A 24637-nucleotide genomic window follows, 5' to 3' on the forward strand; every position below is an offset into this window, starting at 1 on the left:
GTGACATTAAATAATTCATGACTCATGTGCCATAGTATCTATATACTTACATGTCTTTGATGTTATAAGGGCTTTTAATTATTATTTTTTTTATTTTACAGACTAATGTACCATATATACTTATTACATTTTTATTTAATACTTTGATCTGACTTCCTCAGCTGCAGCGGACTGTCATGAACCCTGAGCTCTTTTGAATTCTGTGGTCTGAGTAGTACAGTGAGGTTTCAGTTTTGGAAAGAAAAGAGCGGTATTGCATCATCCCTAGTAACTACGGGAAATAAATTCTGATGAGTGTAAGCTGCTCTATCAATGACAAAATTTGAACAAAGCTTTTCATCTCAATTATTATTATTCTTATTATTATTCATTCAATTAAAGGGTGGCTGGTGTTTCTTAATAAAAATGGAAAATATCAAAGTTTTGTTGCCACAGTAATGACAGAATCTAAATAACTGATTAACAGTAAACTATGACTATGGGTATTTGAGATTTAATTGTGAAGCCACAAAATTGAGGTAGAAATGTGTAGTCACGTTCACACAAGGCTTCTTCTGAAATTAAATAGAAGCAGAAGATGGTCCCACATTTGCTGCTGTACGATATTCTCTTGTGGCAAGGATTTAGACACTAGGAAAATCGCTGTATGAATTTGAATGGATTCGGCCACATAAGCAATGGCAAAGACCGGTAAAGCTGGGCGAGTTTAAGGTCATAATCACCATTCTAACTCATCCCAAAGGTACAGGAGGGGTAACTTAATTCATAAGTTATAAAAAGGCGTCTACAAACCTTTTTATAATGTGCCTAACTACTCAGTAACGTTTATTATTATTTTCTTTTAATGTGCGACACTGACTTTCGCGCCCAAGTCTCCCGAAACCCCGCTCTCACGCGTGATTGGTTGGAGTTCCTCAGCCAATCAGAGTTGAGTTTACCGTGTGACGTAGCTGCGGTGAGCTCACCATAGAGTTTCCTCTGTTTAAATTTTGGATGACAAAGAGACAGAGCTTCTCTCCGGCCGCCGGCTTTTCTCTTTTTCCTTTTCCTCTGTTTTTCCTCCTCTCTCCATTTCTCCCCACAGAGAGATGATCATAGCCTACCGGTACCTGACGATAAAGCACACTCACCAGGTGAGAGTCACACTTTATTTGGCTTTTAATGTGTTTTGTGTTCCCTCTGAACTCACCCGTACCGCTCAGAGCATCGTGCTGGGCTTCTTCACTGTACAGAGCCAGGAGGGACACTTCAGTAACTTTTAAAATTCATTTCCTCAATAATAAATACATATTACTAGTGCACTACTTTGAAACACATATTGGGTTATTTTCATGATTTAATGCTTCAGAGACGTATCTACGTGATATAAACGTTTTATAAATATGTTATTTGTTATGAAGGTTTTTAAACAGATTCAGATAGGGGTTATTAAGGCTATTTTGTTTACACCATGCTCTATATATAACAGTCTCAATCTCTTTAGGGTTGCCAGATATCCACATAGAGTACACAAGTAATACAAGACTTCCAAAATAATTAGTACATCTCTTATGATGCTTTTTAATTCGAAAGGACACTGTAAGTTTATATATTTGTACAATGAGCCTTATTTATTAATGTGCGTATGCATATAGATATGTTTATGTCCTTTTTATGCCTTTGGATAATTGTAAATATACTTTCCATAAGAAGTATGAGAACTGTTGTGCTCCTATTAAATTTATTCTGGAAAAGAAATAACTAAACATAGCTGTTATTTATTAATATGTAAACATCTTTCCAGAGCTTACATACAGCTTTATATATCAATTATCTTCCACAAACAAATATGATGCTGATGTAATCATGCATTTCTAGTTTCCTGTTGTGTTCTGCATGAGAGATACCTATTGCTCTCCTGTTTTAACAGACGTATGGATCAATTTGACTACGTCTGTTCTGTGTTCAAGTATTTTTTTACTTATTTGTTAGCGACAATCCATTACATAATCAGTAACTCCATTAAAACATTGTTTACATTCCTGTTATTCCCACAAAATCCCACAAAATCCAACACTACGTCGTAGATCACTCCTGGGCCGTGAGCCCATCCGATGCTGTGCTATCTCCCTGCTTTCCCTGTCATTACCCTTTGCAGTTATAAAGCCTTTATTAGCAACAGACACAGAGACTTAAAGCCCATGGCGTTGTTGGTAAAGCCCCAAACACGTCACGTTCATCTGCAGAGTCGTCCAGGTGCACAGCTGTCGTAAGATCTGCGCTCAACAGAGAGGCACAGTGCCAGGCTTCCATTAATACCCTCCAGATTCCTGTGAAGACCCTCGTTAGAGCATCAGAGCTGGGATTAATCAAAAAACACACAAGGACTACAGAGTTTCAAAAGCTTACAGGAGAATGAGAAGACCCTGAAAGCTCTCAGAGCTTGAGAGAGAGAGAAATACATGGAATGAAGCAGAATAAATGAAAACATGCAGAAAGTGAGGAATGAAGAAGAAGGACACACACTCTGAATACACTCGCATGTTTGTGCAATGACGTGGCATTAAAGATTCATTAAACAATGCATGCACAAACCTCTTTTTGTCCTCTGTGTAAATGAGCGGAGAAGTAGTGCTCACGTTTAAATACATCTCTGCAGAGATCCTGCCCACTGAGCCGGTTCTACTCGCACTCAGTCTCAAACAGTCAAACACACCCAGTGGCAGAGGACGGCGTACAACAGGAAAAGCTCTGAACAAGAGCACAAGCCTTTATTATAATAATGATAGTTTAAATTTACAATGAAAATATAAAATTCACAGAATTTGCCTGCTGTGGTGCTTTATACGCATTGGACATGGTGACGTTCCACTCATGTGCAGCTGCTCTTCGTATGGGTTTCCTCCGGGTGACTGTCTGTGAGGAGTGTGGTGTGTTGTCCCTGTGTCTGCGTGGGTTTCCTCTGGGTGACAGTCTGTGAGGAATGTGGTGTGTTCTCCCTGTGTCTGCGTGGGTTTCCTCCGGGTGACTGTCTGTGAGCAAGGTGGTGTGTTCTCCCTGTGTCTGCGTGGGTTTCCTCTGGGTGACAGTCTGTGAGGAATGTGGTGTGTTCTCCCTGTGTCTGCGTGGGTTTCCTCCGGGTGACTGTCTGTGAGCAAGGTGGTGTGTTCTCCCTGTGTCTGCGTGGGTTTCCTCCGGGTGACTGTCTGTGAGGAGTGTGGTGTGTTCTCCCTGTGTCTGCGTGGGTTTCCTCCGGGTGACTGTCTGTGAGGAGTGTGGTGTGTTCTCCCTGTGTCTGTGTGGGTGGCTTTCCATTCTATCAAAATAGAAATACATTTTTATGGAGATGATACAAGCTGTTTGCCCGTGACTGAACCTCTGTATCAGCAATGAGTGCAACTTAATGTAGCTGAATTAACTCATTAATAAATGGTGTGTACACACCTTTGCCTGTCCATTGGGGAGCAGTGACAGCTGTGGTTATTAGAGCTGAAAAGCAGTTGCTGAGATGCTGTAAACAACATCAGACCAGTTTTCTGAGCAGACATGTGGGAGTTTCGTTTTCAGCTTTTGCAAATCATGCACAGTAAATTCACCAGTGTTAAATTTAAGTTTAGTTAATAGAAAGTTCAGTTCATTGACTGTAAATGTGACTTCAACTACATTGACTGTAAAGACAAGTGCATAGACGACACTAAAGTTTAATTAGCTGTATATTATTGTAATGCAGAATTGAAAAGGAGTTAAAAAACAAGATTACTTCTGGTGTTTAAAGTGAAATTCCACCAGATGTTAACATTTCTGCATGAATCTGTGTTTGAGAGGTGATAAAGTGCTTAGAAATGAACCACTTAGAAACCGGAAGCTTTTCACTTTTACTATAATCTTTCGACTTTTGTCAGTTTTGATGCAGATCGGTCAACGATTCCAAATAAAACACGTTGGCTGTGTTCAGTGTCTGAGTGTTTAAAACAGCCCTCCGTTCCATTCCAGAGCTCAGTCACAGCTGAGTGGATGGAATATATCAGGTATTTACAGAGTAGCTACATTTTATTTTGGACCGCAACATCGTTGGCTTCCATTCAGGACATTGATTTAGGACTTTAATGGAATTGGTAGGCCACGTTCTCGCTGAAACCACCGAAACCACCAAAACCAAACGCTCTCAAATAGACCTTTGATCTATTTCTGAACAATTCAATTACTCGTCTCCTTTCAAGACCAGCCTCAGAACAGGAGCGGTAGAAATAATTAAATGAAGGGAAACAATGGTAGCTGTGTATTGAGGCTGGAGATTAGATTAGTTTGATTTTCACGGTGGCGCAGCAGGTTAGTGTCGCATTCACACAGCTCCAGGGACCTGGAGGTTGTGGGTTCGATTTCCACTCCGGATGACTGTCTGTGAGGAGTGTGGTGTGTTCTCCCTGTGTCTGTGTGGGTTTCCTCCAGGTGACTGTCTGTGAGGAGTGTGGTGTGTTCTCCCTGTGTCTGCGTGGGTTTCCTCTGAGTGACTGTCTGTGAGGAGTGTGGTGTGTTCTCCCTGTGTCTGCGTGGGTTTCCTCTGGGTGACTGTCTGCGAGGAGTGTGGTGTGTTCTCTCTGTGTCTGCATGGGTTTCCTCCGGGTGACTGTCTGTGAGGAGTGTGGTGTGTTCTCCCTGTGTCTGCGTGGGTTTCTTCCAGGTGACTGTCTGTGAGGAGTGTGGTGTGTTCTCCCTGTGTCTGCGTGGGTTTCCTCTGAGTGACTGTCTGTGAGGAGTGTGGTGTGTTCTCCCTGTGTCTGCGTGGGTTTCCTCTGGGTGACTGTCTGCGAGGAGTGTGGTGTGTTCTCCCTGTGTCTGTGTGGGTTTCCTCCGGGTGACTGTCTGTGAGGAGTGTGGTGTGTTCTCCCTGTGTCTGCGTGGGTTTCCTCCGGGTGACTGTCTGTGAGGAGTGTGGTGTGTTCTCCCTGTGTCTGTGTGGGTTTCCTCCGGGTGACTGTCTGTGAGGAGTGTGGTGTGTTCTCCCTGTGTCTGCGTGGGTTTCCTCCAGGTGACTGTCTGTGAGGAGTGTGGTGTGTTCTCCCTGTGTCTGTGTGGATTTCCTCTGAGTGACTGTCTGTGAGGAGTGTGGTGTGTTCTCCCTGTGTCTGCGTGGGTTTCCTCTGGGTGACTGTCTGCGAGGAGTGTGGTGTGTTCTCCCTGTGTCTGCATGGGTTTCCTCCGGGTGACTGTCTGTGAGGAGTGTGGTGTGTTCTCCCTGTGTCTGCATGGGTTTCCTCTGGGTGACTGTCTGTGAGGAGTGTGGTGTGTTCTCCCTGTGTCTGCATGGGTTTCCTCTGGGTGACTGTCTGCGAGGAGTGTGGTGTGTTCTCCCTGTGTCTGCGTGGGTTTCCTCCGGGTGACTGTCTGTGAGGAGTGTGGTGTGTTCTCCCTGTGTCTGCGTGGGTTCCCTCCGGGTGACTGTCTGTGAGGCGTGTGGTGTGTTCTCCCTGTTTCTGCATGGGTTTCCTCTGGGTGACTGTCTGCGAGGAGTGTGGTGTGTTCTCCCTGTGTCTGCGTGGGTTTCCTCTGGGTGACTGTCTGCGAGGAGTGTGGTGTGTTCTCCCTGTGTCTGTGTGGGTTTCCTCCGGGTGACTGTCTGTGAGGAGTGTGGTGTGTTCTCCCTGTGTCTGCGTGGGTTTCCTCCGGGTGACTGTCTGTGAGGAGTGTGGTGTGTTCTCCCTGTGTCTGTGTGGGTTTCCTCCGGGTGACTGTCTGTGAGGAGTGTGGTGTGTTCTCCCTGTGTCTGCGTGGGTTTCCTCCAGGTGACTGTCTGTGAGGAGTGTGGTGTGTTCTCCCTGTGTCTGTGTGGATTTCCTCTGAGTGACTGTCTGTGAGGAGTGTGGTGTGTTCTCCCTGTGTCTGCGTGGGTTTCCTCTGGGTGACTGTCTGCGAGGAGTGTGGTGTGTTCTCCCTGTGTCTGCATGGGTTTCCTCCGGGTGACTGTCTGTGAGGAGTGTGGTGTGTTCTCCCTGTGTCTGCATGGGTTTCCTCTGGGTGACTGTCTGTGAGGAGTGTGGTGTGTTCTCCCTGTGTCTGCATGGGTTTCCTCTGGGTGACTGTCTGCGAGGAGTGTGGTGTGTTCTCCCTGTGTCTGCGTGGGTTTCCTCCGGGTGACTGTCTGTGAGGAGTGTGGTGTGTTCTCCCTGTGTCTGCGTGGGTTCCCTCCGGGTGACTGTCTGTGAGGCGTGTGGTGTGTTCTCCCTGTTTCTGCATGGGTTTCCTCTGGGTGACTGTCTGCGAGGAGTGTGGTGTGTTCTCCCTGTGTCTGCGTGGGTTTCCTCTGGGTGACTGTCTGCGAGGAGTGTGGTGTGTTCTCCCTGTGTCTGCGTGGGTTTCCTCTGGGTGACTGTCTGCGAGGAGTGTGGTGTGTTCTCCCTGTGTCTGCGTGGGTTTCCTCCGGGTGACGGCCTGCGAGGAGTGTGGTGTGTTCTCCTTGTGTCTGCGTGGGTTTCCTCCGGGTGACTGTCTGTGAGGAGTGTGGTGTGTTCTCCCTGTGTCTGCGTGGGTTTCCTCTGGGTGACTGTCTGTGAGGAGCGTGGTGTGTTCTCCCTGTGTCCGCGTGGGTTTCCTCCGGGTGACTGTCTGTGAGGAGTGTGGTGTGTTCTCCCTGTGTCCGCGTGGGTTTCCTCCGGGTGACTGTCTGTGAGGAGTGTGGTGTGTTCTCCCTGTGTCTGCGTGGGTTTCCTCCGGGTGACTGTCTGTGAGGAGTGTGGTGTGTTCTCCCTGTGTCGGTGCGGGTTTCCTCCCACAGTCCAAAAACACACGTTGGTAGGTGGATTGGTAGGTGGATTGACTCAAAAGTGTCTGTAGGTGTGTGAGTGTGTGAGTGAATGTGTGAGTGTGTGTGTTGCCCTGTGAAGGACTGGCGCCCCCTCCAGGGTGTATTCCCACCTTGCGCCCATTGATTCCAGGTAGGCTCTGGACCCACCGCGACCCTTGGATAAGGGTTACAGATAATGAATGAATGAATGACTTTCAGTGTAATTATGAGGTATGTAACTGTTTATTCAAATATGTTTGACTTTAAATGTTTGAAAAGGGGAGTGCAGTGATATTCACAAATGGATTGTGTGGCTTCAAACAGTGAAAACCTGTAACCACACTGGCCCTTGACATAATAAAAGGAAAGGAGATGCTGAAGAAATATATGTGTTTAATAACAGCAGTAGATTAATCAAGGCCTCAATGACTTTTTTACAGAATTGAATATAGTTCAGTCTAGATTTGGGAACACGTGATCTTATTGGCAAACTGGTAAAACTGGCTGTTTAGGTGCTGGAAGACAATGGCATTGTCGTCGTTGGATTTTGTTTTCACTATTTATCATTAAAACAAGTGTCAGGTTTAGCAGAAACTGATTGGATGCTTCGCTGACATATGAGCTGCCATTGGCCTTGTGTTGCTAGGCAGGGTTTCTCAGCCACTGGCCTGTGGACAATTAGTGGTCTGTAAATCACACCCTGGTGGTCTTTTGGCCTTTACTGAAGAGGGAATAAACCGTTTGTGTTAGGCCCTTGATTTAAATGGGTTTGGGTGGTAAACGCTATAAAAACAAACCCAATGCAGTTTCTTTACTGAAAATTGAACACAAAGTAATTCTCCCTGTTTCCCTGTGGGCCTTCATGTGCTGTAGTGATACATAGGTCAATACTTGAGGTGATCATAAAAGGGCCATGAAGGTCGTTCCGAAGATCTAATGCCTCATGCTGAGGTTGTGTGAGGGTCACTCTCCTGCTGTCCAGTGGAAAACTGACTCAGGGGGGAAAAAATAGACTGTTCCACTCACTAAATGTGACTCAATGCTGACAGAGAGAGAGAGAGAGAGAGAGAGTTTTGAAGTGGGAATTTCCTTAGCCAAAGGTTTTCTCTGTGGTCATGGAGCTGAATCTGACTCTGGTCACAAAACCACTGTGGCTACAAACTGCAATCAATGGCTTAATTAGAACCTCGGCTTATTGCTCTCCTGAGACGGTTGGACACTGATGGACAGTCCAGCCCCGAGGCCCTTCTGCCTCCCTGTAAATTACACTCGCTGTGGGTTCCATGAATCATGCTATAGGCATCACTCCCAAAGCAAACCACATGGAATTAACAAGCGTAGCGCTGGATGTGGATGTAAAGAAATTATGGAGACATATCTAGAAGAGGTAAAGAGTTTTTCCCAGAGGAACATCAAATCATTTGTTTCAAAGGATTGCAATTGAGGTGAGGGGTCAGAGACCTGGGGAGTGAAATAGCGAGCGAAAGATGGTCAAAGAACCACTTTTAAAGAGGGAAGATATGTTAGGGAGGCCAGAGGTACATGTACCCGGTATAAAATATTGCTGTTTTAGGATCTATATGGGAAGGTGGAAGGGAGGAATGAATGTGCTGGGAAAATGGATGGGGTAAAAAAAACGATTAGACACCAGAGACTTGTTGAGTCTACTTGCACCATCAAGAATATTAGACTAAGAAAGCAATTCATAAGCATTTCACCTTGTTTTCATCCTTATTAGGCTAATTACAAGCTATTTGTAATATCTTGCAGACTATATTGTAAGTATAATGTCATTATGTAGCAGTATAATTCACTATATAACAGCATAATCTCACTATTTAGTAGTCGAATCTCACCATAGAGCATAATCTCACTATATAGCACCAGAATTTCACTATATAACAGTATAATCTCACAATGTAACTGTATAATTCACTATATAGCATAATAATCTCACTATTTAGCAGTATAATCTCACGATATAGCACCACAGTCTCACTATATAGCACAATAATCTCACTATTTAGCAGTATAATCTCACGATATAGCACCATAGTCTCACGATATAGCACCATAATCTCACTGTTAGGAGTAGAGTCTCACAATATAGCACCATAGAGTCACTATATAGCACCATAGTCTCACTATATAGCACAATAATCTCACTATTTAGCAGTATAATCTCACGATATAGCACCATAATCTCACTATTTAGCAGTATAATTTCACAATATAGCACCATAGAGTCACTATATAGCACCATAGTCTCACTATATAGCACAATAATCTCACTATTTAGCAGTATAATCTCCCAATATAGCACCATAGAGTCACTATATAGCAGTATAATCTCACGATATAGCACTGTAGAGTCACTATATAGCGCCATAGTCTCAGTATATAGCATAATAATCTCACTATTTAGCAATATAATCTTATGATATAGCACCATAGTCTCACTATAAAGCACCATATTCTCACTATTTAGCAGTATAATCTCACAATATAGCGCCATAGTCTCACTATAAAGCACCATATTCTCACTATTTAGCAGTATAATCTCACGATATAGCGCCATAGTCTCACTATAAAGCACCATATTCTCACTATTTAGCAGTATAATCTCACGATATAGCGCCATAGTCTCACTATAAAGCACCATATTTTCACTATTTAGCAGGTTAATCTCACAATATAGCACAATAATCTCACTATTTAGCAATATAATCTTATGATATAGCACCATAGGCTCACGATATAGCACCATAGTCTCACTATAAAGCACCATATTCTCACTATTTAGCAGTATAATCTCATGATATAGTGCCATAGTCTCACTATAAAGCACCATATTCTCAATATTTAGCAGGTTAATCTCACGATATAGCACCATAGTCTCACAATATAGCACCATATTCTCACTATTTAGCAGTATAATCTCACGATATAGCACCATAATCTCACAATATAGCACCATAGTCTCACAATATAGCACCATAGTCTCAATATATAGCACAACAATCTCACTATTTAGCAGTATAATCTTATGATATAGCACCATGGTCTCACTATTTAGCAGAATAATCTCATGATATAGCACCATAATATCACTATGTCGCAGTATTTTCTATATATGTAGCAATATAATCTCATGACACGGCAGTATATTCTCACAAGGTAGCAGTAAAATTTCACTAAGTAGTATAAAAACCTCATTATATGTTATTTGTAACAGTAATCTCAGTATGTAGCAGTGTATCCTCACCATGTTTTATATGAAACAGTATAATCTCACAATGCAACAGAATAATCTCAGTGTCACAGTATTTTCCCACTATGTTTTATATGTGACAGTATAATCTCACTATACAGCAGTATATTTTGGCTATGTACATCCTGTTCCCTGACTCTGCAGATCTCTTACTGCAGCATCAGAGCACCCCCCACCACACACACACTTTCAGTCCTATTCTAGCCCCCTGGCAGCCTATTAATCTTCCAAACAGGCCTGTACTGATAAATAATTGGATTCAGTGCAGTTGTTACCCTAGGCTTAAAGTGATACGTAACGCTTTTGCTCTGAAGTTTGTATAATAACTTTTAGAATGTGTTTTAAAATTCAGTGGGCCCCAGATTTTAATTTCATAAATTTTTTAGAAAATAAATATGTAATATAGATTGTGGGGACTCCCAAAAAAAACATTAAGGGACAACTGAAATAAATTCAGCTTCTTTAAAGTGCAGCAACCCTCAAAGCAGACGTTAAGCCACGCACCGAGTTTATATAATCTCTACATAAAAGCATTGAAAATGAAATGAGACACTCCATAGCAGCTGCACATGAGCCTAAGTTCTCCATGCTCAAGACCAGGCGTCAGCTAGAGGGCTATGAGGCCCGCAGTCTTGAACTGTGGAGCGGTTGATCTGTGTTCTCTGGAGTGCTGGAGCTCCATCCAAAACGTTTTGGATCAGTTGGAGTGGGGTTTGTGATCCAGGATCAATCCTCCAGCATCAGCACCTGAGCTAACTAGGGTTTTTGTGGCTGACTGCCATTAAATCCTTGGAGAATTGTTTCAGTATGAAGTGTACAACCTTCCCAGGGGTTATTATAAGAGGCTGTTATACCTAAAGCTTTAAATGTATATTTCCTTCCATACATACACATTCCAGAAGAAGGCACTCACTGGCTTTTGACAGGCAGTGTGTTTAACCGGGGTGTTGAGGAAGATGGATGGGCTTTTAAGTGTGCTGTCATAGGAAATGTAATATTTAAAGGCAGTGCACTCCCTACTTTCAGAGCGTAAGTGTCAGTTCCTTGTGTCTGGAAAGTCCAGAAATGGTTTCTGAGGCTATCATAAAGGAAAGTGCTACTATTTAAGATATTATTAAGAAAAAGAATGAGACAGCAAGTCGTCGAGGGACATTTATAGCCACGTTTGTGCTTTGTTGAGGTTTCCCCTGGTGATGGACTGTGGGTCTACATGTGACATGCTGCGTTTTTGAAACCCATCGATTCTTAAACGTGCTGGAGCTGTGTGATCTCCCGTCCAAACGGTCCGGCATCCAGCAATTAACACAGCAGTGTGGGCAGCGAGACATTCCTGTAGGAGAGGGTAATTACAGAAGCAAGGCTAGAGGGGAAAGTCAGCCAGAGGAGCCGGGTGGCTGTCCAGACGCGGGAGCCTCCTTCTGGCTCAGTCAGAAGCATTTGATAACTTCACAAATGAGACTCTTTGTCAGCACTAATTACAAACCTGACCAAGATGGCTGAAAATAAACCTCGGCACACGCTGCTAAATCTAGATCCCTTACGACCCGATTCCTCCCGGCCTCAGATGGCATGGTTGCCTTGTCCTGCTTCGCCTGTGGGTACGTTTTAACGTTCCTGTGATTACATGGCTCCGCTTTACCTTTTTGAGGTGGATTTCCCCACTTGGGAATACGGTTTGTTCCACACTTCCATTAAGGAAATGTTTTACTGCAGTTTATATTCCAGCCTTTTGTAACGGGGTCATACTCCCACCTGGATTTCCATTCATTTCCCAGAAATCTTTCCGCTGCAAGAATGGGTTGGTGTTGCTTTACAGTTAGAAGTAGTGGGGGTTGTACAGAAAAGTCCCCAGCGTTTATGTACCACAATGATCCCCGGAAAATTGGAGGCCTTCAAGGCATTCCATTCATGCCTTGTACACAGCTTTTAAAGAACTCGTCATTGAGCCCGTTTAGATTTAGACCGTGCCGTTATTTTGGGATCCCATTTACCTAGAGTTACATTGACCTGTATTTGTTTAGAGGACACTCTTAGATAGAGGAAATGGATAAAAAAAAACGGAAGCCAAATTCGCCAAGAATTCATAGAGAATCTGCAAGTATCAAGGTTTTTAAAAAGGCATTGAACCCCAATGTCAACTACAGCAGGTGGTAGTCCTGACCCACTGTATGTTCCTGTGCTCTTTCACTGAGTGATGATGTCAGCACCGCATGTGGTAGTGTGGAATTTTACCATAGCACAGTTCTTCCTGTGTCAGCTTACCTCCCCCCAAGTATATGCTTAGTGTCAGACATGAGGCACCCTCTATATTAACCCTGAGGTAGTAAACTCAAGAGGACACAAGTATTAAGTGACGTTCTACACAAGTTCAAAGTGGGCATATAGCATCAGGGACCGATCTGGAGTTTCTGGGGCCCTATGCACTGTTGTGTTCTGGAGATAAGGGTATTTCTATTTCACAGTAAAATGTAATATTACCCACCATTGTACTGTCTTTATATTTGTTGCCTTGTCAGATTTCTGAACTATATCCTAGTTTTGGTTTCAGCAAAAGCCTTGTCAGTGTCCTCCAAGTTCTGTAATCTGAGGACTGTCTACTCAATGGAGATTGAGTAATTCAGTGTTTCAGCTTCTAAAGAGGAGAAGTTTCTTTCTATTGAAACAACAGACAATGCCGAGATTCAGTGCTTGTCAAGATTTAGCAATGGTTTAATTTTCTTGAAGCAGCAAGAGATTTTCCTTGTAAATATAATCTAACATATCTCCAGGAAATAAAATGGGAATCTGGAAAAACACTGACAACAGCCTCACATTTTCAGTACAGCCGCCAGAAGGGTGGCCCCTGATCTCTGGGGCCCCATACACTTGGGTAGTTGGTCTGTTGGTGAAGATCACCACTGTATAGTACGTAGCACGTTAAGACTCATGCTGACATCAGGAGCCAAGATTCCACATAGTCACGGTATCAGTATGAATAATTAAATATGAGTCAGTCTCATATTTAAAAACAATAAGAGGTTTGAACTCTACTTCAGCAGAGGGAAGCTCTGAAAGAGAAAGACATAGAAAGACTACTGCAGCCATCTAAAACCTAAAACCGAATCGATGAACAAATCTAGGCCAATTAACGTGTCAACAAATAGATATATTTTAAATTGTAGTACCAACCCTGACCTTGTACACTTTGGTCAGTACGTCAGGTTTATATTGTTGGATATTTTTCAAACAAAAGTTGTGCTTAAATTTAAATATATTGAAGAATATACAAAATAATAAACACTTTGGTAGATGGTATTATGACGGGAGAATGCAGGGCAGACAGAAGCCCTTTTTCGCCTTGTGAGGTGTGTATGTGGCGTCCGGTGTGAAATAGCAAGCTTTGTGGAATGTTTCTGACGCTTCATGTGCGTCTGGTTTAAAATCGGTCTAACACGTACTGGACGAGAAACTGGTGTGTTGTGCAGTAACATTTAGGCGACTGCAGTAGTCATTGTAGTAGGGCTGTGACATATCATATCATTCAGGATAATATCAACATACATTTTAAAAGTATTTTTAAAAAATCAGTGTCACGATAATAGTGATATTCTGACTTGTTTGCGTAACTACGTCATTCAGTTACGTATGGCATACGTTCTTTGCGTGAGTCATTTAGGCTCAAGTGGCTCTGAAGTGGAAGAGTGCGCTCCAAAAGCAGTGTGATTTCAGTCGTGTGGAGTTGGTTTGGTTACAGTATATCAGATGTACATCCTGTCACTTTAACTGTGAGCTATGAAAGAAGCCCGTAAAAACAAAACAAGGAAATGCAACTAATCTGTTTCACCATCTCAAGCAGAAGCACCCAGATTAGAATGAGGATATTTAAAAATGTCGTGAGGGGAGTTCAGCAGACAACGAGCTCTAAGCCAAGCTGACACTACACTGACTCAGCATAGTGACTACTTTGTGTTTGTTTTGTAATTAACTGTGAAGCTTTAAGGGTTTTTTTTTGTAACTGTTTGTTGTTTATTCGCACACTACATTTTATTTATTTTGTATAAAAATCTGACATTTTATATAATGTCAGAATCTTGGTTACGAAAGTTAGGTTCGTTGTTCCTTTTGATTGTTCCTTGATTGAAAATGTTACATTTGTATTTAAATAAAATTAAAAATATTAATAGAATTGTATAGAATTAATATTAATATAACATATCATTTGTTGCAACATTGTGTTCGTGAATTTAATATATTTATTTTTCTGTGTTTTTTCATATCGCCAAAAGTATCATTATCACGATATTATTTTAGGTTCGTATCGCCCACCCCTACTTTCTAATTTCTTTCATTAAATTAAACAGGGGCGGCACGGTGGCGCAGCAGGTAGTGTCGCAGTCACACAGCTCCAGGGGCCTGGAGGTTGTGGGTTCGATTCCCGCTCCGGGTGACTGTCTGTGAGGAGTGTGGTGTGTTCTCTCTGTGTCTGCGTGGGTTTCCTCCGGGTGACTGTCTGTGAGGAGTTGGTGTGTTCTCCCTGTGTCCGCGTGGGTTTCCTCCGAGTGCTCCAGTTTCCTCCCACAGTCCAAAAAGCACATGTTGGTAGGTGGATTGGCGACTCAAAAGTGTGTGTGTGTCTGTGTTGCCCTGTGAAGGACTGGCGCCCCCTCCAGGGTGTATTCCCGCCTTGCGCCCAATGATTCCAGGTAGGCTCTGGACCCACCGCGACCCTGAATTGGATAAGGGTTACAGACAATGAATGAATGAATTAAACAGAATTTCACATTTGAAACATCGTTTAGTGAATGTAACACATTTGTTGACAAGCTAAAAGTTATGTGGGGACGTACGATATGATGAAATTATTCTAGGAACTATTTAAGGAGACTAGATTGGCTTGTTTTTTCCGTGTGAATTTTTTAAGCAGCTTATCACCTGCTATGGGTTTGTGGTGTGGGTTTAAATCAGTGCAGAAATAGTAAGATACTGAGTGGTGCTTTGGATCACAGCAGTGTTTGGGGGCGATAACAGTTTGTGTTCTTATAAATATGTTTGGTTGAGCTGTTTTGAAAGCACTGTGATCTCGATTTAAGGAAAACTTGTGTCAAAGTCTCCATGGTTGCGTAATGCGAAAGTGGCGTGACTGATGTTTATGTCCATCTAATAGCAGTGATCCAGAAGTGTTTGTTCAAAAAGTGTAGTAAATTAGCAGTGTACAGAAGTGGCATTAACTTTCCTGAAGCCCGAGGTATTACATCAGGAGTCTTATTTTGAGCCCTGGCCTTTTCCAGCTGAGACAATAGTTGGTTTTTCATCTGTTTTCTCCAAGTGACTGAAATAACAGCAGAGTGAGGCTTCGGCCCTAATCCTGTTTTTGCGTCTCCTTCCTGGTCTTTAACTCGCAAACAGGAACGTGAGCTGCTTACAAACAATCGACATCACACTCTATTTTCCTCCCGCTGGTCATTTTCGTAGCCTGTCCGGAGGAGTTTGACTGAGAGAGTGGTCGTAAACATCACCCTGCTCTGTTTTTCTAGTTTGGGTCCTTATTCTGTTTTTGCTGCTTTAAATTTCTACAAGACACAGGAATTCATTTGTGGATGCAGCTCTGTTGACCCTTGTTTCATTTCGCCGTCGGCTTTGGGAGGTGTTCGTTTCGCATAAGGTCTAGAACCCGTGGTGGTCTCCTCTGGCACGTGGTTGGCACCAAGTATGAAACTCAGAGCGTGTGTTACATATGATGCGGTAAACTCAAATCACGACAGGATCGGTTCAGAAGAAAGGGCAGGAAGGAATGGAGGGGGCAATAAAAACAGTTTAAAGTGTCTGGGCATTAAACCGTGGGGCTATTTGTGTTGAAACATTGTCAGACTGGCAGAGACAGAGCTGGAGGAGTGGAATTACAGCGGAATCACAAGGGAAAACAGCTCCACGTGTAGTGGATTTGGTTTGGTAAAGGAAGTGGTGGGTCTGTGGCAGGGAGCTATGACGCACTTGTGCTGGGTGGGCAGAGGGTTGATTTGTGCCTTTTCCTTGTTTGTTAAAGTTGAATCCTTTTGTCATATGGATAAGGTTGTGTTTGGAGGACCCTTTGTTGAGGCCAGTGCTATGTTTTCATGCTAAGATCAGCAGAACACCCATGGGCTGTCCTAAAAATATATGTATTTGGTTAAGTCAATGTATTTGTAGATTATTCCAATGCTCTATATATAATAATTGTAAAGTATCGGCTTAAAATTAAGTACATAAACAGTTTTGGATATCAGCATCAGGCTTGAATTCTTGCGTCTGTGCATTCTTACTCTAACAATAAGCTTACACTGTAAATGCAACTTTAGAAACCTTAATTAGATGTTTACGAGCGCTTGAGTGCCAAACTCAAGCATCACTGCTGTATCTGATCCACTCCTACCAATGCGACACGTATTAACACATCACCATCACTGCAGTGGGGGTGCTGAGCGCTAAAGAACAGGGGGACAACAGTTTGTAATTGTAGAACTGTATGGTCAGTGGAGCTGATAAAAAGGACAGCGAGTAGATACAAGGTAGGTGTTCCTAATCCAGTGATCGTTCAGCGTATTTCGTATTACGTAATCACATCTGGAGGAGCTTTTCAGGCGACTCATGGTCCCTGGTCAGTCATCTCTAAACTAAAATAAGTCCATTCTTTTTGAGTGATGGGTGGTTCAGGGGGGTGCTGGGTGTTGGCATGGCATTGGTTATTAAACTCCAGAAGTGGTTCAATCTCAAAACTGCGTCCAGGGCGACTCCTACTTCCATAACCCCACCGTCTCCGAAAGGGGATAATTCTAGGTGATTGTGTTATGTTTGTTGTAGTTTATTTATTTTACGCCGTTTTTCATGTTGCTCCCAAAGCCACAGGGTTGGAAGCTGGACCGCACCGAGATAGAGCTGCGAGAAAACTTACAGTGTAATTACAGTTTTTTGAACCTTTATAGCTTTTTAATGAAGGGGCTAAATATATCCGTACGCTGGTCCGGCAGCAGGCACGAAGCTGAATGAGCACTCATCTTTCAGAAATCTGCAAGTCAGTCACTCCTCAGCGCTTTGGAGTGGCGGTTAAACGAGGAGAATGAGCACGGAGGGAGGGGTAAGGGGCGCGTTCCAAATGCCCTGAAATTACAGCATGCTAACAGTATCCCTGTCATTTGTCGTGGAGGGCAGATTCCTTGACTTTTGCCAAAACCAGAAGCTCATTTGTTGCGTTCGCTGGCGTATTTGTACAGTGCAACCCAAAGGAATTGTGATTTCTCCAGCTGGCCTGGCCTTGCACTCTGTTCTGAACTGGCTGGACACTCTCTGTGACTCCTGAGCATTTCCAAACCGAAGTGGAGTGACCCAGAGGTCTCTGTCTGAGTCTCTCTGGACCGGTTTGTGGTTGAGAGACTAAGCGGAGGTGTGTATTTTAGGATAAATACCCTCCTCAACATGGTACATAGTGCAGTTTCTGCAGTGCTGAGCCCAGAGTGGCTATGACAGAGGCTTCCCATTACAGGTCAGTGAAGCATCTCAATGATTTTAAAGTGTTCCGATAACTGTGTCAATAGCGTTAATAGTTTTTCACCTTGTTGGCTGAACAGTAGAACATTGCATAACCCTCTAACCCACATAGTGCATGGTGGTCTCGGGCTTATCTATGCAGCGTCCCAGTCTATTGGATCGGTTTTCTGTGGAGATTATACCCATGGTTCTATAATGCACCTTAAGAAGCTGAAATCACTCATTAGAAGTTTGCAAACTTGTGGAATTAGTGCATATTGCGCAGGTTGATTATCTATTGTTTAAGGTAGATTTATTAGATTAGTGCTAAAGCAGTAGGTCTTCGGCAGAGGAGATGATCTCACTCACGCTGCTCTAGACACCGTGATCCTCCGGGATTAGTTGAGGCCTGAACAGAATGACAGGATTTCACTGGACTCAGACATGCCGCAAACACTTCAGGGAGTTTGTGCGTACAATTTAAAATGATATTCTCTTCTCCGGCGCTTTTGTGTGTGCGTGTGTTTGTGAGTCTTCACCCTTTATGACATAAACCCTGCTGGAAATTAGACGTCTTCAATTGTCTTCGCAACCTCGTCTTCAACGGACCGGAGTCCAACAGGTCCTCCTCCTCCTCCTCTGTAGTCAATGTTGCGTGGAAGTGAAGGGGAGATTATGGGGGAGTGGGAGGGGCTTACGTTGGAGGTGGGTGGGGCTGTGGTTTTAAGTGGGGCTATAAGGGATGACAGCTTGTCTTGTGTAGGTACAGTGTGCCATTCTGACACTGTCCTCACACAACCTGCTGACTGGAGACGGGCAGTTGCCGTAGTGCCTGCAGCATCCTCAGAGCGTTGCCAGGGCAACAGGTTTCAAGCAGCAAGTTGGGGTAAGTCTGAGGCTAATGGGGAGATGATTTATTTGATTATATTTTCTGCAGGTCGCACAAAGGCAGTGGGGCATTCAGGCAAAATGATTATGTACAATCTCTTGCTTTTACTCAACCTCGACTTTGACTCCTGTAACTTTGAGGCAATCACTAATGCCCATTCGATTGGTGAGTGAAGGCTAAATATAATCTATAACCCATCTGTAATAACGAGCACATCATCTGTGATTATGCTGATGTTACGTGTATTTTAGATGTTAATATGTAACTACACAGAGAGTTAAAACTCTATTCCTAAACCCCAGTGCTGGTCACTTCAGCAGCCTCTCCTCTGTTTTCCATCGGCGTCAGCTGTCTTCTCCTGTTCTGTCCTAAGCTCACAGTCAATTAGAGATGAGAGAAACCCTAGCGTCCAGTCTGTCACTTTATACTGTACATACGTTTCTCTTTTTCTGCTGTGGACTGGGATGTGCATCAGCGCTGACCCTCAAAGTGTTCACTCTTAAAAAACTTCACTGGGATACGACCCCATTAAAAAGACCTTTTCCCCCAGAATTAAGCATCTCCTGTGTGAAAGAAGCCGTTCAGAAAGAGTTGGTGCTCGGTTCTAGAGAAACACAGAGTCAGAATCGTTCAGGGAGTCTGGTGTCTGTTTCTGAAACCAGTTGATGTCACTGAAAAACACGCTAAGGGCTATTGCGGGGTCTGATGTGGAGGGCCATTGAAATGTACATTTAATACGGTGTTATAACTTTTACACTCATAGACGGCCAGGCTGCCTCAGCTGGTGAGTGGGGAGTTTGTTTCTGTGGCTTATTTCTTTTCCAACTTAAAATGACTGGTGCAGTTGAAATCTGAACATAATTTGATACTTTATAAAAAAAAAATAAGTGTCTGTCAAAACAGCTTACAGTGTTAAATCAAGTATTTGTTTATTTCCAGTGTGAATCTGGCAACCTTAGTTTAACCTTAGAGAGAATTAGATCAACACACAAGCACTGTCTGGATTAATATTCTCTCTGTGTGTGTGTGTGTGTGTGTGTTTGGCGTGGGGGTAATGTAAAGTGTCAACAGTTTATGGCTGTCCTCACATGCACTGTTATTTGTGTTTGGATAAATGTGTGTGTGTTTGGGGTGGGGGTAATGTGGAGTGTGAACTTTTTATGGCTGTCTTCACATGCACTGTTATTTGTGTTTGGATAAATGTGTGTTTGTGTGTGTGTGTGTGTGTGTGTGTGTGAAGCTGGGGGTGGGATAGGGGTTTGAAAAAGGATCATGGGAAATGCTACTCTGGTGGGATACAGTACAGTGATGTCTGTGTGTGACGTCTTCTGTTCTATTGTCACCTGTTTCTGCTCAGTGTTGAGTTATTCTCTTCTCTTCTCCTTTCTTTTCTCTCTTCACTTCTTATATTCTCTTCCTTTTTTCTGCTCTTCTCTTCCCTTCTCTTCTCTGCTCTTTTTTTGTCCTTTTCTCTTATCTTCTGCTCTTCTCCTCCCTTCTTTCTCTTCACTTCACTTCCCTTTTACCCTCTTCTCTTCTGCTCCTCTCTTTTTCTCCTCCCTCTTCTCTTCTTTTCTTTTTCTCTTCTCTTTTTCTCTTCTCTTCTCCTCCATTCTCTTCTCCTCTCTTATCTTTTTTTCTCCTTTTCTCTTCTCCTCTCTTCACTTCTTATATTCTCTTCTCTTATCTTCTGCTCTTCTCTTCTCCTCCCTTTTCTTTTTTCTTCTCTTTTTCTCTTCTATCTTCTCTTCTCTATACTTTTCATTTCTTCTCCTCCCTGCTCTTTTTTTCTTCTCATTTTCTCTTCTCTTGTCCTCCATTCTCTTCTCATCCTCTTCTCTTTTCTCCTGCTCTTATCCTCTCTTATCTTCTTTTCTTCTTTTCTTTCTACTCCTCTATCTCTCTGTCCTCTTACTTCTCTTTTCTTCTCATCTCTTATCTCTCCTCCTGCCCCCCCTCACCCCAACACTCTTTCTTTTTGTCTTCTGTTATTTTTAGTAACTGATGGTATGTTATTTCCGTGCAGCAGCATTAGCCTCATCTAAAAAAAGCCGGCTGAAGAAATCCCTGTGCTGCTGTAGAGCTGTGTTTACCAGTGCGTTTATGTAATGCTTTTTGGTTGTGTCTTATTTAGAGGTCCATTCATATGAGGCTTTGCTCTAAGTGCTGTTTTCCTGCAGAGTGGACTTGTGACATCACTGTTGTTCCTAAAAATCATTGGTGTGTGTGTGTGTCATCTTTTCCAGATCATATGTTCATAGAAGAATTTATTGAAGATGACGAGGAACCACCTCTGCTGCTCTGCTCCTGTCTTCCTGATGGTGAGTTTCCCTGTGTGTGTGTGTGTGTGTGTGGTATTTGAGCACACTCTGGGTATAAAGATTTGTTGAATGCTGTTAAATGTTATATGAATTCTATTGATCAAATACAAATATTGAATTCCTTTAATAAGTTAGTTTTGTCGATGCAAGTTTTTTATTTATAAGTTTTTGTGAGAGCCCTGGTGCATGCACTCTCTCTCTCTCTCTCTCTCTCTCTCTCTCACACACACACACACTCTCTCATTCTCACTCTCACTCTCTCTCTCACTCTTTCTCTCTCTCTCTCTCTCTCTCTCTCTCTCTCTCTCTCTCTCTCACACACACACACTCTCTCATTCTCACTCTCACTCTCTCTCTCACTCTTTCTCTCTCTCTCTCTCTCTCTCTCTCTCACACACACACACTCTCTCATTCTCACTCTCTCTCTCACTCTTTCTCTCTCTCTCTCTCTCACTCTCTCACACAGACTCTGTCTCTCTCTCTCACACACACACACACTCTCTCTCATTCTCACTCTCACGCTCTCTCTCTTTCTCTCTCTCTCTTCCTCTCTCTCTCTCACTCTCATTCTCTCTCTTTCTCACTCTCTCTCTTCCTCTCTCACTCACTCTCTCACTCTTTCTCTCTCTCTCTCACTCTTTCTCTCTTCCTCTCTCTCTCTCACTCTCACTCTCTCTCATTCTCTCTCTTTCTCACTATCTCTCTCTTCCTCTCTCACTCTTTCTCTCACTCACTCTCTCACTCTTTCTCTCTCTCTCTCTCTCTCTCTCTCCAGCGCAGTTGTATTCTGAGCTTCATTCATTCTCTCAGTGCTGCATTGGCTCTAATTCACTGCATTGTAGCTTTTTTTTACTGCAGACAAGCAACATTCTTAAAGTGATAGTTCACCCACAGATAACACTGTGTCTTTCTCTTAGTCCAAACTAAATGTGTGTTGGTGTGTGTGTGTGTGTGTACGTGTGTCTAGCTCCTAAGTCCATGGGGGGCTCTGGGAGGACCATGTCAGTGGGGAGAAGACTGTGTGTGTCTGCAGTGTCCCGCAGGACAGGAGCCTTCTACAGTGAGTAACTGAGTAACACACACAGACACACACACACACATTCTCTCTCTCTCTCTCACTCTCTCCCTCCCTCCCTCTCTCTCTCTTCTCATTGTGTGTGTGTTGGAATGTGTGATTCCAGGCTTGCAGTAATGTGGAGGGTCCTGATGAGCTGGTGGTCTGCAGCCTCTGCCCCTCAGGGATGTTTTCAGATGTTTTTGGCCCAGAGCAGTGCCAGACACAGACGGTCTGCAGAAGCCTGAACCGCTGGACTGTAGCTCCACCCACTTCACACTCCGACTCAGTGTGTGGAGCCTGTCTGCCCGGGTAAAGGCTTGGCATTAGTTATTCACAGTGAGATAAATAGACATGTAAGGTTTAATGCATGTCCCTGATGACAAGCATTTATTAGCTGACATTGTACAAAACTCAAAACGCAGATGTGAGTCTTGGTTGATTGACTACATTATGCAGATGTGTCATTTTTGGAAGTGCTGTCTCTTTAAGCTGTAAACAGTTAGACATTGTTACTATTTCATTCGCAGCAGACTCCGTTATTTTTGTTCCACTCTGTCTTTTCATGTGTTATTCAGGTATAGTTGGTTTTAATGTGATTTTAATGGGCTTTTTTAATGGGCAGGTTTCATGATGCAGCTCCGCAGAAGTCCTCCACCCCGAGTGCCTGCATCAAGAGTGAGTATTAACATGTTTTTATCATCGGTGTCATTCCAGACTCTCTCTTCACACTCACTCACTTTAAGAATGTTTTTTTGTGTGTTTTCACTGTATCATTTCAGCAGATTTTACACACATACTCTATTTACAAACACTGATTATTATCAGTGTTCTCCCTGTGTCTGCGTGGATTTCCTCCGGGTGACTGTCTGTGAGGAGTGTGGTGTGTTCTCCCTGTGTCTGCATGGGTTTCCTCCGGGTGACTGTCTGTGAGGAGTGTGGTGTGTTCTCCCTGTGTCTGCATGGGTTTCCTCCGGGTGACTGTCTGTGAGGAGTGTGGTGTGTTCTCCCTGTGTCTGTTTGGGTTTCCTCCGGGTGACTGTCTGTGAGGAGTGTGGTGTGTTCTCCCTGTGTCTGCATGGGTTTCCTCCGGGTGACTGTCTGTGAGGAGTGTGGTGTGTTCTCCCTGTGTCTGCATGGGTTTCCTCCGGGTGACTGTCTGTGAGGAGTGTGGTGTGTTCTCCCTGTGTCTGTGTGGGTTTCCTCCGGGTGACTGTCTGTGAGGAGTGTGGTGTGTTCTCCCTGTGTCTGCATGGGTTTCCTCCGGGTGCTCCGGTTTCCTCTCACGGTCCAAAAACACGTTAGTAGATTGGCAACTCAAAAGTGTCCGTAGGTGTGAGTGTGTGAGTGTTGCCCTGGGAAGGACTGGCGCCCCCTCCAGGGTGTGTTCCCACCTTGCGCCCAATGATTCCAGGTAGACTTTGGACCCACCACGACCCTGAACTGGACAAGGGTTACAGACAATGAATGAATGAATGAATGAAAGATATTTTTTATGTTGAAACTGTCCAATCTGAACTGAATGATGTTTATTATCTTTAACACTAGTGTTTTTTCCCTTAGCGTCTCTGAATCGTCTGAAGAGGAACTCAGGAAAGAGCGCCCCCCACGGGTCAGGAGTGGTTGCAAACGCCACAAACGTGCGCAGCCCAGAGGAGAAGAGCACGGAGTATGCTGTTTTTGCACTGGTGCCAATCTTCTGCGTCATGGGGCTGCTGGGAATCCTCATCTGTAACCTGCTGAAGAAGAAGGGATACCACTGCACTGCGGAGAAAGAAGCAGGGGATGAGGAGGCTGCCACACCGCAGAAAGAAGGTACACACACACACACACATAGCAAGGCACACACTGATATATACGTCATGTTCTGGATACTGTGATATGCCCTAAAACAAAAAAGAATTACAACTCAATTTTATGTGTCAAGTTTACTGTAGAAAATAGTGTTTGAGCTGGTTTTCAAAAATCCCACCCCCTACATTCGTCATTCCAAAGCCACTCCCCTTAAACACAGGAACACCCCGGTTTTATAAATCACACAGAGATACATGCTCAACATGTTGGCTTCACATGAAAGAAAAGCCAACCACATCACCACTGTTCACTACGCTTTGGCCTCTGGCTTCATCCAGCCTCTTTTCATTGGAAGCCTTCTCCTTCCCTCCTTCTTTTCTTGGTTTATCTGGAGTGTTTGCATCCCTCCCTGCCTCCAGGTGCAGAGCGTGTGTGTGGGGGGGGAGAGTGACTGTGCAGACGGGCAGAAGGTCTGTCCGATCATTGTGTTCTTTCTCAGTGAAATGTTAGACAGGGTTTTTTCAGTCCTGTGGCCTTTATAGTATGTGAAATTTTTATTTATTTATTTATTTTAACAGATCAACATTTTTTTACTGAAAAAATGTATTTATCACAGACTTCTGAAACATAGTTATTTCTCTATTTATTGTCTCTATGGAGAGAGACACCAGCACTGCTCCAAGGGAGGGATACAGGACGTACAGAGGGGAACAGCTCAGTTCTGTTGGTAATAAGCTACTCAGGGCATGAAATACTGCTTTTTCATTGTGGATGAGGAACTGAGTTGTGTTTATGTGTCACTATGTCTAGGCCCTGTGTGTGTGTGTGTGTGTGTGTGTGTGTGTGTGTGTGTGTGTGTGTGTGTGTGTGTGTGTGTGTGTGTGGGAGTAATGGTACGATTAAGAGATGAGTGTGAGGGACATTCCTCCCACAGCTGTAGCTAAAGCGCACACACACTGATGATGTCAGAAACTAGGGACTGAAAAGGGGGCTTTCATCCCTTTTGGCCTTATTTCAGCTCTTAAAGTGATACTCTGATTTATTTGTTGGTGTAAGTTTGGGATATTGT

The 24637-nt window shown here is 43.6% G+C and overlaps 1 protein-coding gene across 1 annotated transcript in view; it reads left to right on the top strand.

Moving 5' to 3' along the window:
* Positions 1–994: 994 nt before the first annotated feature.
* relt (RELT TNF receptor) overlaps positions 995–24637 on the top strand; it is a 37558-nt gene continuing 13915 nt past the window's right edge. Inside the window, exons 1-6 of the mRNA XM_066685331.1 lie at positions 995–1133; positions 20646–20720; positions 21688–21780; positions 21902–22086; positions 22400–22452; positions 23338–23589. Coding sequence (XP_066541428.1) covers positions 20676–20720; positions 21688–21780; positions 21902–22086; positions 22400–22452; positions 23338–23589 — 628 coding nt within the window. The 5' untranslated portion in view covers positions 995–1133; positions 20646–20675. The remainder of the gene's footprint in view (positions 1134–20645; positions 20721–21687; positions 21781–21901; positions 22087–22399; positions 22453–23337; positions 23590–24637) is intronic.

This window comes from Hoplias malabaricus, chromosome 11, assembly GCF_029633855.1.
Source record: "Hoplias malabaricus isolate fHopMal1 chromosome 11, fHopMal1.hap1, whole genome shotgun sequence".
Taxonomy (NCBI): Eukaryota; Metazoa; Chordata; class Actinopteri; order Characiformes; family Erythrinidae; genus Hoplias; species Hoplias malabaricus.